We start from the raw sequence: 18,016 nt of genomic DNA on the forward strand, positions 1-18,016 counted from the left end.
CTTTCCATTTGAAATTAAAGTTGCAATCTCTGCAGCTTCAAACGCTTTCTCTTCCAGGCAGCAAGTGCATGAATTAACATCTTTTCAATGATCAACAGTTCCTGTGTAACATCTCACATTCTAGTGACATTTCCAATTCTAACACTTCTTCTCTTAGTAGTGACTTCAATCCCTGCTCCTCACACTTCATACTGAGCTCAAAATCAATCTTCAGACATAAATCTCTAAGCACTGTACATAAGAAACTACAGATCACCCTTAAACTGTTTGTTAAGAATGATGGAATAAAGATAGTGGCTATTCTTACATAATCTTTATATCTTAGAAAAAATGTACAAGAAGTCTTCGCTGAAAGTGAGAGTTTTGTCTGCTTAGTGCAGGAGGATTTGTGAGTCATAAAATGTGGGAACATTAAGAGTAAAAAAAAAAACGCTGAATTTAGTTCTGAAAACTGTTGGATATATGCTCACACTGCAGGAAAAAAAGAAGTATCAGATTCACCCAGCCGTCAAGTATCTTCCTGTGGGATAACTAGACTGTTCTTTGACCATACATTCATGTGTAACTGTGGAAGCACGAACTCTCAAGTTCTTTGCAATTATAGTGCAGAATTTCAGCACTGAATCCACTTGCAAGAATATCCTTTAGCTACAGTATATGTGAAGTTTCCAGTATAATATCCTGAATATTCTTTCTTTTCTATCAATCTGTTTCGTTAACTGCCCATAAAGAAAGCATGGGTAACATTGTGCAGTCTGCAAGAGTTCTCTCTCACCTATTTCTTAGATGCCGTAGGAAATTTTTAGCTGAAATTTAAGGCAAAAAGAACAATATCTATCCTAACATTTTTCTTGTATATTCTGATAAAGTTCCAGGACTAAGCTCAGGCCAAATCTAGTAAAAAAAAAAAAATATATATATATGTATATTATATGTATAAAAAAATCAGTCATTAGAATAATTGCATCAAAAATCTTACCTAAGTGGTGATTTATCACCACTTCTAGGGTCTTCCATCTACCCATGATACTATGAGGATAGAACACCAAGAAAAGGCCTCTGTAACGAGAGCTGTAACGTCCCTCAGACAGTTATGCCAGTTCAGCAATTGTTTAAGATTATTCTGCTTCTTACTTTTGTCCCTGATTAAAAAAGATTTGTGTTTGCCCCACCCAGACCATGGCGGAGTGAATCGCTGTTCCGCAACCAGAGATTGAGCCAGAAGGAGTCCTAAACAGAGTTTCTCCACCGTTATTTTGTCACCTCAGACATTATAAGTCTGTTGTGGTCTCTTTTTTCCTCACATATGAAAGGGTGCACCATGGACTTTTTTTTATAGGCACTTTTACTCTAAAGGGAAATAAATAGAGATGCTGTCAATATACTAATAAAAACACATGCTTAATACTTTTCAAATAACTGATTTCTTCCTTCTCTTTCTCTGTTTTTGCTTTAAAAGGCAAGCCATGATTTCCAAACTTTTTTAACTTCTTGATCTTGCAGTATGAGGGTCTGGTTACCACTTGAGTTGCTGGACCTAGTGACACTACTGTCACCATTAGACACTACTTGAAATCTTTATTCATTAAGCAAGAGCACTTAAGGCTTCAAACTATGTAAATCAGAATCACACCAAATTTATTCATTTCATATTCATACCTTTAAAAATTATACAAAGCACATGGAAAAGCAGAATCAGACTCATGACCTCTGTTGATTGCCAGGAATGAAGCACTAGAGCAACTTTAAACAGACTGAGTGCAGAAATATTCACTGTTTTGCAAGAAGCAGAAGTTAATCTAAGATACTTTATCCAAGTTTATTAAATGCTAGCAGATATGATTGACATGTGAAGAACATTTCCCATTTAGTGTAGTTAAGAATCTCCATCACAAGCATAATGCCATATGGCATTATTTCCCTTTATTTCTACTATTTCCTTTAAATGGAATTTTTGAAAGCAAATAATATATTCTATATCTATATCTATATTCTGTTGTCAACTTTCATCGAAGTATCAGCTGCAGATTCCTCAATGACATACTTACCTGCTTAAGTTGGTGCAGGAATGTCTCTGGGTCCAACGGTAATAGGTCAGTGTAGATAAATCCTGGCAATTTTCAATGCCTTGGTAGCACAGTTTAAATTATAAACCAGGCTTCAGTTTCGATTGACACAAAAAACCCTAATATCCACTTAAGTTCACTGTGCCAATTTACCAAGCAAGCTTAAGATTCATGTTGAATATTATGTTTCCACAAAGTTGCACCCTTTAAAGGCAGACACTTCATAACTTTAGCCTAGCCATCCAATATTTGAAACTAAAAGTATGAGCTACAAGGCATTAGACACCATGCAATTCACAAAAAAAAAAAAGTCTATTAAATTTTTCTTGATTACCTGTTCGAAGAAATGGATTTTTCAGTAAGTTGTTTATTTGTCTGGGGGACTGTAGGTAAATTAATGCTTTTAGAAAAGTAATGTCTATTGGGAATCAATAACTTATAAATCCTAACACTGTAGTTGGAAAAAAGTTTAATTACTTATAAAATGATCATTCCAGTATGTTAGTCAGATTTCATAATTCCATCAAAAATAAGATTCCTTAAAAAGCACTTAATATAGTAGGACCTCAATAATTTCTGTATATTAATGTTCTAGAACAAAATCCATATGCAGTGAAATTATAAAACCAACACTCAGCTTGCTCAACACTCTTGCAGAAAAAAAGCCCCTTTAAAGACAAACATAAATGTCCTAATTTTACATCTTAGAAGACAAAGAAGAAAAAAATATATAACTGGTCTCAGTATCAAGTTAAAGTACTGGTTGCATGGAAGTGAATTTGAAGTTTACAGTTTAATCAGAACAAGATGTCATCCAGGACTTTAAAATATTTGGTACTGACAAAGGTGCTAGTAAAGTAAGATAAAACCCAACTGACAGTTCCACTATAATTATTTCATAAATAAATATCTTCTCTAGACTCTTGTTTTAATAACATATTTAATTTTCAGTGTAGATTGAAGCTGCAACATTTTATCTCCCCTGATGATACACTTCATTCTCTTCAGATCAGTGTTTATAAAGATCATGTTTCTACACATCTATCAGGAGCTGAATAATTGTTCTCAGAAATCTTGATTATTTAAAAGGAAAAGGATTAATTTCTATTCAAAATTATTATCTCCCTCTGTAGTAGATTTAAATGGACATACTTGAAGTATGCAGGGTTTGCTGTAGATTAAGCTTTCACTTTTAGTGTGCTCAAACCAAGACAGAAATCCCATGTACTGAGAATACTGATCCCTAGAGTATCATTTAAAAAATCATACCTCTGATACCCAATACACTTTTCTGCGGTTTACAGTGTGTTGAAATCTGTGAGGCAATTGCCTATGGGAGGTATTGGACAGAAGCGTAACATTCCACAGAAAGATGACTGCCTTGTTTCTTGCATCATTTCAGATTAACTCTAGCAGAAACACCAAGGAACAAATAGCTGAGATCACTAATGCCTTGGCCGTGAAAAGGACTAAATGAACTTACAGATCTCTACTCCATCTAACTTTCAGGATTATACAGAAAATAAACCCACTGTGAATAAGGGTTTAGCACTGCCAGAAGCCAGGTTGGACTGAACCAAGTAAGAGGTCTGTTTTGCCTGTCTTTCAAGTGCTAGAAACTAAATTTCCTTTCAATCCATTATTTCCTAGTTGGGAAGTAAAATGAAATGTTGAATGGCATCTATTTTCACACTGGAGAATGGGAAAAAGGACCAGAATCTTTCCACATTCAGAATAAGAAATCAAAAAAACAGCAAGAGAAACTACTTCTCCTTTGAAGGCTATTCTGACATATGTACATAACAATCTTCTAAAGATTCTCTCCCATCAGAGATACTCAGTAATTTGTGCCATAGTTGTCAGTTGACCAATGCTGAATAAGCATGCACAGAAAATTACTAGTAAAGAGCTCTATCTCCTCTTAGTCACAGAGGAGATTTGGAAAAGTAGACAGCTACACAGAAAGTACATGGTCGTAGGTGAATCTTTTTCTCTTATTCTTCCCTTTTCCATCTTTAAAAAAGTCTCCTTTTAGAGAAAGAGGTTCTTTTTCTTCATTTAAGCTTCCCTACTTCACTCCCTTTTGTTGCCACACCATTCCTAAATGGTTTTTTTTCCTTCTGAAAAAGCAAGCACAGGAGAGCTTTAGGTAAAAAACAATCCTAGTTTCAGACAAGGAATGCCCTCACCATATAACATGATCAAAATATGGTACCCTCCATGGGGAGTTACAGGGTTCATCCATGCAATTTCACGGGTAGTTGCAATTTCTTCCTCTGAAGAGTTCCTACAGCTTGTTGGAATGCTATGAGAGCCTTGTCCCACTGGAAATATCACCATTGCAATGACCTGTAGTCTGCCATGTAATCCATGGCTGTTGTGAGTTCTGTCTGTCTTCTCCATCTCTGCTTCTTAATTCCCACTTCTCTTAAAATGATCTTTTGTCAAAGTACTATTTTTTTTTCTGTTGTGCTAGTTCTTTTCCCCAAATTACTCCATTTCAGCATCCTATGTAAGGGAAAAGAAAAATTGCAATGCCAGACACTCTCTGAACTGGTATGGATTTCTGCATATATCTGCATATATCTTACATATATCTGAAATTTAAAAAACAATGAGGGATTTGATTACCTGCCTGAATAGTTCCTATTCTCTTTTTCAAAATTCCATCTGGTGTAGTTACAATGAAGCAAATGTAAAGATCATCATCTTTCAAAATGCTCTTGATGAAGGATAAGGACTCGTCACCCTGCAAGCATTTACAAAATAAATTCTTCCATTGTATTTGTCTTTTCTATGAATGTCATAGGTTGGATGTAAGACAGTTGCATTTTCTTTATGAGTTACAGTAATTTTCATCCAGGATGTCTGGATTATCACATCTTTTTTTTTGGATATATACATTGTAGCTTCACCTTCTCAGTAAGTTTTGCAGATGAATCCACAAACTATGTTTCCACACTGGCTAAAGCACACACAGAAATTCAGTTTCAGAATTAACATAATTAAAAATTAAATTCGTAGAGAAACCCAGAGACAATTTTGGTAGCACTACAAGCAATACACTGAAGAAATAGTTTGCTAAAAAATCTCCAAACCTTACAAATTATTATTACTTCTGAATTGTGAATATCATCGAACAGCTAAAATTTGTCTGACCCCCACAGTCACACACTCATGAATTGCAATCATAATCTGTCATGATATGATAAAAAAAGGAAAGATGTTAGGTTTAAGAAAGTAACCTCGCTTCCACAAAGCTGGAGGCCAACAATAAAAAGAACTGTGTGGTCCATCTGAACGAACACTGGAATCAATGACTACAGTGTGACATGGTTTTATTCAATTTCTGCACACCAAGTGCCTCTCTCACAGGATGTTTATACTTTTGAAATATGAAAAACACAATGTGCTTTTTACTTTTACATTCCAAGAAATACCGAGTTTGAGGCCTCAGTGCAGTTGCATCAAAGATTGTCTGAATTCCTACCAAAATCCATCTCAGAATGAAGTTTTCACTACTAATAAATATACAGCAATATGCATAAATACTGTGATGAAGCAGGGATCTTTAGGTTTCATCACCAGAATTCTTCCATTTGATGTATCCAAAATGAACAGAATTTTTCAGACAGTGCAGTTCAACATTTATCTACTATTCAGGAAGTACAAAATCTAAAGAGAAGATAAGAGACTTCCTATATATTACAGGTCATAAGTCTGTGAGTAGTTATAAAAAGTAATGTCTTAAGGTCTGAGAATTTATTTGTGATAACATGTCATGAGGTATTATTTTGGGATCAAAATTATGCAGCTTGAAAAATCTTGTTCAAAGGTGTAAGAATCCTGACTATTCATGACTCATGTTGAAATTTGTCAAAACAAGCCTCACTCTTACATTTTTTATGGATTTTTCTTGGGACAACTGCAAGCATGTTTGTACCTTAGGAGACTATAGTTTTATGGAGCTGCTTAAAATTAGAACAATATAACTGATTTGAAGTCAAAACTAAGCTTGAATCAATTCATTAAAATTCTCAAATGAATAAACGAATGTAATTTGAACAGAAGCTGACAGCAGAAATTAGTACTTCAGGTGAGTAATGGTCTGCACAGGCTTGAACAGGACTCAGCATTAGATCTGCTTAAAATACCTTCCACAATGCAACAACCTGTCTGGAAATAAAAATCTGTCTATATTTATCTCTAAAACGCTAGGCATGTTTTAGGATAATACAAACTAGAGTTTTTTTCCAATTTGATTGATTCTCTGATTTTCATTGTTTCCAATGACTCCCTTTTGCCACTTCCCAGATAGATCTGTAATTCCCCATTGTTGCAGTTACACTTATTTCTACTCTGCCTTGTCAACAAGCAGAATCTTCCAAATGATGAAGTAATAAAAAAATTGTGCTCTGTAGCACTTTTTAACTCAAAAAGATGTACTACCTGAATACACTTACTTTGAGAAATCAATAAAAGGTAATATATAAATATATTAATAAAAATGTCTCTTTTTGTCAAAATTTAGAAAAAAAATAAAATTATAAAGGTTACTTTTCACAGTCTCTTAAACTGACATGATTCTTGTGTTCCTGTTATCTACGACAATTTTTACAGAAATTTCAAGTATTTTATTAATTTTCTTCTTATGGAGGGCAACTCCCTGAAAAAAAGGAGATCTGCGTTTCAGTGTGAAAAGGCAATAAACCTTGACTTTTTTTCCTTTTTCTTTCCTTGTGATTTTTTGCTTTGGCAAGTGACTGCCTATTTTTTCCTGTGTGGGAAATCATGTTCACAGCTGTAGGTAAGCGCAGTTGCTGTTGATAATGTATTGCTCTAAACAGGACTGGTTTTTCCTTTTATGAGGAAGTTGTATACTTGGAATTAATAGAATCAAAGAATCACAGAATTATAGAATGGCATGGGTTGGAAGGGATCTTAAAGATCACCTAGTTCCAAGCCCCCTTCCATGGGCAGGGACACTTTTCACTAGACCAGGTTGCTCAGGGCCCCCATCCAACCCCACCTTGGTCACTTACACAGATGGGGCATCCACAACTTTTTGGGGAAACTTGTGCCTCACCATCCTCATGGATTCACTAGATATGTTACAGATCAAAAAGATCCTTACAAAATAGAAAAATACTATATGCAAAATCTCTTCTTAAAAGCCTGAGCTTAGTTTACAAATCATATTTAATAAAACTGACTCTTAATTAAAATTTCTATTGACCTTGTCTCTTCATTTGTGCACTGTTTTTATTATTACTTCAATATTCTGAGAATTTCCTCAAATACTGGAACTTCACAGCAGCAAAGCAACTTTGAGGATTAATAAAGTCTTAATACATGATTGGTTTCTTTTAACCTGCCTCATGATTTCTAAGAGTACCATTTACTTACATTTTAATTGAGCAATTGAAATTGTCCCAGACAATCCAAAATCTACACTCACAAGGTACACCTAGATATTCAGTAGTCCATCTGATGCTCAGTATACATATCTAAATAGAGGAAAAATGAGCTGGAGACTGAGCCTGGTTCTATTTGCATGACAAAGTTATCTTTTCAAACAGATCAAAACATTAACTTATATTTAGCTTGTCTCAGGAAACACAGAAGTATTACTGATAAGAAAAGCAGGAAATGGGAAGCTTCAGATACTATACTGAGGATTTTGTATTGAAAACGAAAGGATTTAAAAGTCAAATGTGTCATGTTCCTAGATGTTTTGTGGCATTGTAGCCTTTAAACCTGTTACATTGGAACTATATGGATCCCATATTTAAAACTTTAAGCTCCTCCTAGCAGTTCTCAAACTGCAGTTGCAGAAGTGGCAAAAAAAGAAATTACCTCTGTAACTTGAAATATTATTCTTTATTCAACAACATATATGCATATAGTAGTTTACAGATAAGTGATGTTCCACAAAAATCTAAAGTAGAATGGAAAATATAAACAAAATATGTTAATTTTTTCACCATTATTATTACAAATTAAATTTTTGATACATCTGTCTTGTTTAACTGAAGCTAAGATAAAGTATTCATGAAGACTCCAAAACAAAGATATATTCCCTTAAATGAAAATTATTTTTCACTTATCTGTCTATATATAAATGGCAATTTTATTGCTCTGAATTTCATGTTCCATTCCATTTCTCCCCATCTGGCATTTAAAGTAAAACAGAAGTTAAGAAATAAACTTCTAATCCCATACGATGACTAAGTATTGATGATATGTTAATGTCTAAGGACATTTAATTGCTCTACAACAAACACAGTTGCTACAAACATCAGGAATTCTTGGCCAGCTAGTCCCAAGAACAGTATCCCTCATCATGCCTGCTGAAAAAAACCCCTGTAACCAGAGCACTACCAGATCTCCCTCCAAAGGCTGCAGTTTAAGTCTCCTCTAGATGCCAGTAGAAGTCACCTTGTGACTTGTGACTACAGACTTGTCAACGCACCCATGAACCATAAATCTGAAAACTGTAGGCACTCTGAAAGTTTATTTCACTGGTATAATTTGGGGATTGGCACATAAAGCATCATATTTTTACAGAAGCTGTAACCTATAAAAAGATAAACACACACCAAAAGATAAATATACTTCCACCCTACCCACCTGGGCAGTGGATGTGTCAGAGCAGTTATTGTAAGGGAAAATCCATTGTGCAGCCCACTCACTTCTAGCCTCTCCTCATTCCTCCCTTACCTCTTTTCACCCTACCCCCACTTCACTGAAAGGCTGGAAAACCCTCATTTCTCCGATCATCTGTGGATACGAGACTCACAACAGCATCAGTAGCACATTTCACAGTCACTCCATCACTTGAGCAGTTCCTTGGTCTCTGCCTCTCTGTTTTTCTGCCCACTCTTCCCCACAGCATGTCTCTTCTTTCCCAGTTATGCCACTTTCTGGCTATCCTTTGAACCCCAAAGCAAAGGGAATGCTCACAAACAAGCCATATTTAAGTAATAGTTGGCTAAATGCCAAATACAGTTTGAAAACAAAAGTAGCACAGTGGAATTTTCCGGCTGAATTTACAACCGTGGGATGTGGTTTAAAAGAAAAAAAAAAAAGAAAGAGAAAGAGCAAAAAAGATTGTGCAGCAAACACAATGCAGATCTACAGTTTGGATTTTAATCATGATTTGAACATACATCTTCAGAGACCCTGGATGAGTCATTTCATTTCCTGGTGAATTAATTTTCCAAATTCCAATACATAGATAATACATAATGAATGTTGCTGTTTCAAAGCATGTCACAATAATCTCTCTAATGAGGTTTTTTAATAGAAATTGCTACAAAACTGTGAAGAATAAGACACACATATAGGGCCAGCAAGTATGTTAATACCCTTTTTAATGATTCATTAGTATTTAAGATTTAGCAGATAGGCCTTTAGCAATAATGCAGAAAGAGTAGCAAATATACTTGCAGAAAGCTGTTACCACCAGAAAAAAAGGCCTTGACTGTGGCAGTGCAGTGAAGCAGGAGATAGCTAAACAGATCACTCCAGGTACTACTGCTTTACCTGCAAACATGACCAAAATGACCAGGGCAAAAAGGCTTTTTAGTTTCAGTGACTTTTCAGTGAAGATAACAAAGCGAGTGGGCTGGAGGGAGGGAGGTTTTAGCAATTTCACACCTTCTGTGAGCATCCCTGTAGATTAGCTCTAACCCTGTAGAAGCCAGGTTAACCAACCAAGAACAAAAGTTCAGTGATAAGTGATGTAACTCCTTTCTCCATGAATGAGGGCCTACCATCAAGAAAAATACCTCTTTTTTTCCATTCACCATTCTATGTTTCTTTAAGCAGGATGGCTGAGTGGTACAGCCAGATAAAGGCATAATAATTCAATTTGCTTTTTCCTATTCTGCACCTAATTTAATTGAATCAATAAAGCACCCCAAACTGGATTAATCTATAGGCATGCTTGATTCAGCAACATAATGGATAAAATTCTTCAGTGTGTTTCTTTAACCTCAGAGGAGAATTAAAATGTACATCATATATTACTACAGAGAGAAATAAAAAAGTTGCAAATTAAATACAATCATATATTAGGGATATATTGGTTAAGATGATTCAGAGAGGAAAACAAATTGAATTTAAAAGGCTTTCCCAAATGTAGAGAAGAAAAGAAAATATAATCCACATACTCAAATTCTTGATAATTTTTTATTCTTAAAAGTGCTGGTCTCCAAGATTTTGAGTTATATAAATTATAGTTCTAGAATCAAATGCTTCAACCAAAATAAATCAATTTTTTAAGAGAATATAAATTCAGGAATCTTTATATAAATGACGATGTTTCTGCTTTTCTGAAACTGGCAAATTATTTACATTTTTGGATATTCATCCTAACATTACATGGAATACCTAAATGTGTCAGTATCATGGTTTAGTAATGGTATCCTCCAATTTAGTGTTCCCACTGAAACCATTCACTCACCCATCTGCCTCCTCTGTGTAGGGCTGGAGAGGAGAATTGGAGGAAAAAACGTAAAGATCATGGTTTGAGATAAGAACAATTTACTGGAAACAGCAATGAGATAAGAAAATGAACAATAACAGTAACAATATTAATAACAAAAGTATAGAAGGGAAGCAAGTGATTCACATGCAAATGCTCACCACTATGCAGAGCCCGATAACACTCGACCACTGCCACACTACTCTGAACTAGAAGGGATCCCTTCCCCTGTCCCTGGAAAATGATGTGAGGTGGTATAGAATAACCTCCAGGTCCTAGCCATGCTTCCTCCTGGCTACTGCAAAAATTAACCCTGTCCTGGCCAGAACTGGGAAAGCGAGAAAGCTAAAGACTGTTGATCATAAAAACTACAGCTCTATATGTGTTGTTTTTAAGTAGATTTCATTTTCTTCACAGTAGCTTGTATGGGGCTGTGGTTTGGATTTGTGCTTGAAACAGTGTTGTTAATACAGAGATATTCTCCTTATTGTTGAGTAGGGCTTACACAGCATCAAGGCACTTTCTGTTCCATCTCCCACCCTGCCAGAGAGGAGACTGAGGGTGCACAGCTGGGACAGCTGACCCCAGCTGACGAAGGGCAACATACCATATGGCTCAGCATACAGAACTGAGACAGGAAGAAAGAAGGCAGGGCATGTTCAGAGTGATAGCATTTATCTTTCTAAGTCACTGTTACAGGTGACAGAGCCTGGCTTTCCTGGTGCAGTGGGTTGACCCTGGCTGGATGCCAGGCACCCTCTAAAGCTGCTCTATCACTCCCCTCTGCAACTGGACAGGGAAAAGAAAATATAGCAAAAGTTCATGAGTTGAGATAATGACCAGGAAAGATCACTCGCCAAATACTGTCACGGGCAAAACAGACTTCACTTGGGGATATTAATTGAATTTATTGGTAACAAAATCAGAGCAGAATAATGAGAAAAAAACCCAAATTTTAAAATATCTTCTTCCTTCCTCTCCCTCCTTCCCAGCTCTACCTTTTCCCCCCAGCAGCACAGGGAGATGGGGAATGGGTGTTAACAGTCAGTCCATCACAGGTAGTTTCTGGCACTGTTCAGAGAGAGGAGTCCTTTTCCTACTCCAGTATGGGGTCCCTCTCATGGGAGACAGTTCTCCAGAGAAATTCTCCAATATGAGTCCATCCCACAGCCAACAGTTCTCCACTAACTTCTGTAACATGGGTCACTCTTCCACAGGGTACAGTCCTTCAGGCACAGCCTGCTCTGGCATGGGTCCCCCACAGGGTCACAAGTCTCTCCGCAGGTCTGCAGGTCCCTGACAGGACACTGCTCCAGCATGGGTTTACCAGAGGTTCACAGCTCTCTTTTGGATATCCACCTGCTCCAGCATGGTGTCTTCCATGGGCTACAGGGGCACAGCTGCTTCACCATGGTCTTCACCATGGGCTGCAGGGGAATCTCAGCTCTGGCACCTGGAGCACCTCCTCCCCCTCCTTCTCCACTGACTTTGGTGTCTGCATAACTGTTCCTGTCTCATATTCTCACTCAGCTCTTCCCTGCAATTGCATCTGCACAACAATTTTTTTTTCCTTCTTAAATGTGTTATCACAGAGACGTTACTACCTTCTCTGATTGGCTTGGCCTTGGCCAGCAGTGAGTCTGTCCTGGAGCCAGTTGGCATTGACTCTACTGGACATGGCAGAAGCTTCTAGCAGCTTCTTACAGAAGCCAGCCCTGTAGCCCCTCAGCTAACAAAAAAACCCTGGCCATGCAAACCCAATACATTCCACCCCTCACCTCTGTGAATCACATATTTAAGAATTATCATTAAAATACACATTAATCACACAGCCTTACCAACAAACTTATATCAACAAAACCAACCAGCAAAAATAAAACAAAACAAAAATTCCCAACATAAAATTCAAAATAACGTCACTACAACACTGAATGTAAGTGGACAATTTACACAAAATTCACACTATTGTATTACCAACACCTTTCTAGCTACCAATGCAAAGCACAGCGCTGTGAGGGCTGCTACAGAAAATGAACTCCATCTCAGCTAGACCCAATACACCTGGAGATGGCTGAACACCTGCCTGTCCATGGGAACTGGTGAATGAATTCCTTGATTTGCTTTGCTTGCATGTGCAGCTTTTGCTTTCCCTACTAAACTCTCTTGTCTCAATCCACGATTTTTCTAGCTTTTCTACTCTTCCAGTTCTCTCCCTGATCCCAGTGGTGGGTGACTGAACAAGTGGTTGTTTGGGGCTGAGTTGCCAGGTGGGGTTAAGCTATGACACTGTAATATGAAGGCTGATGACACTAAATGTTGAAACTAAGGAAGGATATTTTCACAGCTTTTTTCAGCTTTCATGATATGTGTGATGGATGTCATTTGAACATGTAAAAGATACATTTAATGACAGATTAAGCTAATGGAGAGATGTACTAATGGTATAAAGGTCTGATTTGAGCAGTGGAAGATACACCACTGCTGAACAATTTTTGAACACCGTGAAGCACTACTGCTGCCAACTTTCAAGTGAAAGGCAATGTTAGTAGGAGATAAGGTCTGTGGTATTTTCAGGATCAGTGTGTTTGATGTGTTCATAGCAGGAGTGTCCACCTGTGATGACTTGCTGAACTTGAGGGAAGTTTGTGTGTCTACGTGTGAAGGGGAAAATCTGAAAGCAGCCATCCAAATATTTCTCTGCATTTAAATAAAATAAAAGTGGAAAACATGATGAAAAAGTGAAGATAATTTTGAAGACAATGAAAAAAGGCAAGCTGATCTACAAAGAAAAGAGAGAGAAAACCTCAGCAAATAATCTCAATAAAATATCCAGTTAATTAATTTTGATTGTAGTTTTATTTACTTGATTTTTTAATGATAAAGACTATCACCATGCAATACTTCTACTTTTATAATAGGAAGATAGTACTAGATTTCTATTCAAAATTTGTTGACATGCATTTCCATCCAGTAATAACACGAAACAAACATTTGAAAGATATTAAAAAAACTAATTCACAAAGGAAAATAGTAAAATATATTTGAGTCTCTAAGAATTGAATGTACTAATACTGTGTAGTTGACTGTGCTTATTTCTTTCATTTTAATTCCTATTGAAGTCTGATTTTATTAGTTTGCAAAAAAGTGATGTTATTTGCAGAAACATAAAAGTTTCATTTTAATGGAAGAAAAATGAAAGCAGAAAGGTTTCAAGGTCCTCATACAAATCCATTACTGGGATAGGAAATGGACTTTTCAGTTTCAGAGCACAGCCATTCTCATACACCTTATTATTTTTCCTGAATTATGCTTTTCCTGGTTCCACTCTATTTTTTATGTCCATCATGCTACTAAAAAAAACCTGTTAAAAGTCTGTTTAAGGAAATGAATGTTGCTGGATTTTTTTCTTTTGCTGGCAGAGGCTTACAATGCCCTCAAATACAACCTGGATGTGAAAATGTCCTGCAGAGGGAACTGTAAGGTTAAGGCTATCTTTAATTATAGGATGTTGTCAAGTCAGACATCTCTCCAAGAAAGGCCTCTAACTTTTATATGACAAAGAATGAGTTTTTAAATGGCTTTCAAAATCCAGGGAGAAAGTTAAAGAAAGCAAACTATGCATCTTTCCTATATGGCATCTTTAACCTTTTTTTGTTGATGCATCCAGGACTCAACACAGGCCACCTTTCTAGCAAAGAAAGTTATCTATCTCATGTATCTTCTTTTTCTTAAGCCCTTTTTGTGGCCCCTTATTGGGAAAAAGCTTTGTAAACAGCAAAGTGACAGTTAATAATTTTCTGGTAATGAAATCTCTCCTACAAGAGTAACTCAAGCAAACAATGTTATCTGAAATCTCCCTCTCCCCCAAACACAAAAAAACCCAGAGAAAATCAAAATCAAAGGAAACCGCCCCAAACACCAAATACCAAACCCAAATATCCTCGAGTTAGTAGTGATGATACAGAAAAGCAGAAAATCAGATAACTGCTTGCTTTGTTTTACTCTGGCCATGTCTAGTTTAATGAGTTATGCAAATTAGTTTTTTCTGTTTAAAAAAGAAGTGGATATGGAGGTGCTATTTAGCACAGAAATGGAAGCTGCTGGTGATACTGGGCTGGGTGTCTCATCAGAGGTCAGGCTCTGCCCTGCCCCACAGCTGAAACAAGCTGGGTAGAGCCATGTGTCAACGTGGACATGGAGGAGGCAGCTATGTTCTCACCACACAGGCACTGGCCCAAGGAATTGGGAACAGATGAGATGAGATCCAAAAGCAGATGAGGTCCATGGGCTCAGCCTTACAGGCTTGGTGGTGTCTGTGGGGGCTGCTCTCCCAGGTGCAGTGGAGAGGCTTCACAGCAGAACCAGGGGAGAAACTGGCTCCCTCAAGGATGCAGGGTTCAGGGGAAAAATGTTTTCCAACTCTGTTATTAGGCCTGCCATACTCATCAGATTTGAGATCTGACTCTTGTACTATTTGGCTTGTTCAGGGTCATTACTTCTTCTTTGAGGAAATACAGCCAAACACACCTAGATTGCATCATGGTACAATGGCTTCAGGGAAAGCAGCAGTATGTCTCACATGCTGGCTTAGTGGTCCTTTACAAAGAAAGGGTTGCATCCAGATTTCCAGACCAATGCCTTGGCAAAAATGCATGGTCACTTCTTTCTTCTCCACTTTTTGATCCTTGACTGGCATTAAATGTTGGAAGAGGTACCAGTCAAACTGCCCCTTAAATGAAGCATTCTTCAGAACAAAGAAGCAACGTCTTCTCCACAAAGTGCCCTGTTTAGAGATATTCAAAATTGAAAACAAAAAAAAACATTTGCTAGCAAACTTTTGAAGTAATAATGAATTAAATGCTTCTCACTCTAGACCTTGGAGAGGGGTTTAAAAAAGATACAGAAAGTATGTAAAAAACAACTACATCCTACCAAAACTTTACATATGTAATGAAACGAAAGAATCATCAAGAAAATCCAAAGAAATATGTTAAATTCTGTCCTATTGTTATGAATTAAGTTGAACTGGTTTGGAGCTACTTTGAGGGGTTTTTTACCTTTCCAACCCCAAATATATTGATATATAGCAATTCCTCAAGTAAAAATCCCTTTCTTACTAAAATTCAGCACAGATATTTCTTAAGTATCTTGTTGCTTTGCTGAAGTTCATTTGCTTAGGAAAAACCCAACAAAACAGTAGAGCTTTTACAAGAAAGGTATCAAAGTCAAGTGTGAATTTATGGAACCAAAGTGTTCAAGGAATATCTGCTGCAATCATTTTTTTTAGTAGAAATAGCATAATTGTGCCATAAACTTCTGCCTGCTACACTGCAACATATTAGATCTGTTTTATGCTAATGTAGTTCCAAAGAAATCCATGATATTTATACTGACATAAAGCAGTGATGAGTCATATTCTCAATTAGTGTCTTCAGTTTGGGAAGGAATATCAGAGATTTTTCTTTATTTTCCAAAATTTAGCCTGTAACCGTATTCACTGATTTCTAAGAAGCTGAAAGTTTAATTAAATCTATAGAGCTTAAGAGCACCCATTAAAAAATCATCACAAATTATTTTAGGCAGATTTAACTTTTAAACTGAATTATTGTGACTGCATAGATCTTTTGTTTCATTAATGTGTTCATAACAGGAGGCACTGATCTCTGACAGATTTTTTTTTAAACTGTGTGTGTGTGACCAATAGGAATCATAAAATGCTTGAAAAGTAGCATATCTGCTCAAAAAAGGCTTATCAACTATCCTAACATAGCTATCCTAACATATTGATGCTGCCATCAATTAAAAACATTATGTTTTGATTTTTTGTGGTTGGATTCAACAACCCTTATTGGTTGGATTCAACCCCCCTTAGTTGAAATCATGTGCAAAACCTCTGCCAGTTTTAAATACAGCAAGGCTGAGAGAGCTGGGGTTGTTTAGCCTGGAGAAAAGGAGGCTCGGGGGAGATCTTACTGCTCTCTACAACTACATGACAGGAGATCGTGGCTAGGTCTCTTCTCCCAGGCAACTAACAACGGGACAAGAGGAAATGTGCTGAAGTTTGCACCAGGGGAGGTTCAGTTTGGACATTAGGAGGAATTTATTCACAGAAAGGGTTGTTAAGCATTGGAACAACAACCCAGGCACGTGGTGGAGTCACCATCTCTGGAAGGGTTCAAGAAGTGACTGGATGTGGCACTTAATGCCATGGTCTAGTTGACAAGGTGGTGATCAGTCAAAGATTAGACTCAGTCTTGGAGGTCTTTTCCAACCTATGTGATTTTGAACCACCCAAAATGAAAAGCTGAAGATTTTCTTGCAATTATGTCTTTCTATTTGTAGTGGAATTTTTTTTTTATTTTTGTTAAAGTGAAAGAGATTTTTTTTAAAAAAAGGTAGTGAACTGATGTATGAATGTTTGATGTATGATGTATGATGTGTGAATGTTCAAAGGCAGAATAATCTGAGGCATTAGGTAGGCAGGAATTTAAATAGATAATCTGAGGTCAACCTTGCTAGGATAAATTTAATGAGTTGGTTGACTGAATTTAAGTTGATCAGAAATAACCAGAGACCTAAAGATCTGACAGGAGATGGCTCCTCATGCACGTGCTGGACTGTCACACATACAGCTCCAGGTTTTGGGTTATTCAAATGAACATCCTGGATTGAGGGGTCCAAGGTCAAAATTGCATTCTTCAACTTCCTTGCATCAGTGTTCGTATCCATTGCAAACTATATTTATTTTGCAATGGGAAACCTTGCTATATAGGACTACTATTTTTGTTTGATTATTTTTCAAAACATAAAATGAAAGATACACTGTATTGTTATAGCTGTATTTTGTCCCTGGATTCCTGGGATAGAGAGCTTTGTGTGCTGTTTTTTATTGTTTCTGTTTTAAATGATAGCAAATGATATTTCCTGGATATTATTTCTCTATCCCAATGAATTTTTTTTACACAACTGAATCAACTGTATTTTTTTACTAACCCTGAGATGATTACACGTCCCCCTTTCATTTAAGTAGAAATTCTATTGCTTCGAAAAATATTTGTATAATAATATACAAAATATGGGTGCTGAATTAACTCATCAAATGGTGAATAAATTCTTCTCAGAGCAAAGATACAATTTCCTGTCATTCTAGTATTAGTCATTCTTTGTACATAATGGGTAGCATTAAAAGCATCTTAAATAGTTCTCAGTTTGCTTTTCTGAAAAGATTTTGACAGTGTTAATTACTTCAGCTAACAAATTTCTGACACTTATATGACCTTCGTCTGCATATGAAAGAGGCTGTCATGGTTGGTGTACTGATATATGCAATGAAAATCCTGGGAAAATAAATGAAATTAAACTAAACAAATCTTATCCTTAGCATTGTTAGCTACCAAGTAAGGCATTTCCAATGACTTCACCAAAACAGAGATTATACTTCTTCTGGTGGGGAAGGTGGATT

The 18,016-nt window shown here is 36.6% G+C and overlaps 1 protein-coding gene across 1 annotated transcript in view; it reads right to left on the reverse strand.

Moving 5' to 3' along the window:
* The window catches only part of CD226 (CD226 molecule), a 44,474-nt gene that overhangs the window by 20,854 nt on the left and 5,604 nt on the right, over nucleotides 1–18,016 (reverse strand). The window contains 3 exon segments of the mRNA XM_064674505.1: nucleotides 4,698–4,814; nucleotides 4,817–4,946; nucleotides 4,949–5,014. Coding sequence (XP_064530575.1) covers nucleotides 4,698–4,814; nucleotides 4,817–4,946; nucleotides 4,949–5,014 — 313 coding nt within the window.

The sequence above is a fragment of the Pseudopipra pipra genome, chromosome 1, assembly GCF_036250125.1.
Source record: "Pseudopipra pipra isolate bDixPip1 chromosome 1, bDixPip1.hap1, whole genome shotgun sequence".
Classification (NCBI taxonomy): Eukaryota; Metazoa; Chordata; class Aves; order Passeriformes; family Pipridae; genus Pseudopipra; species Pseudopipra pipra.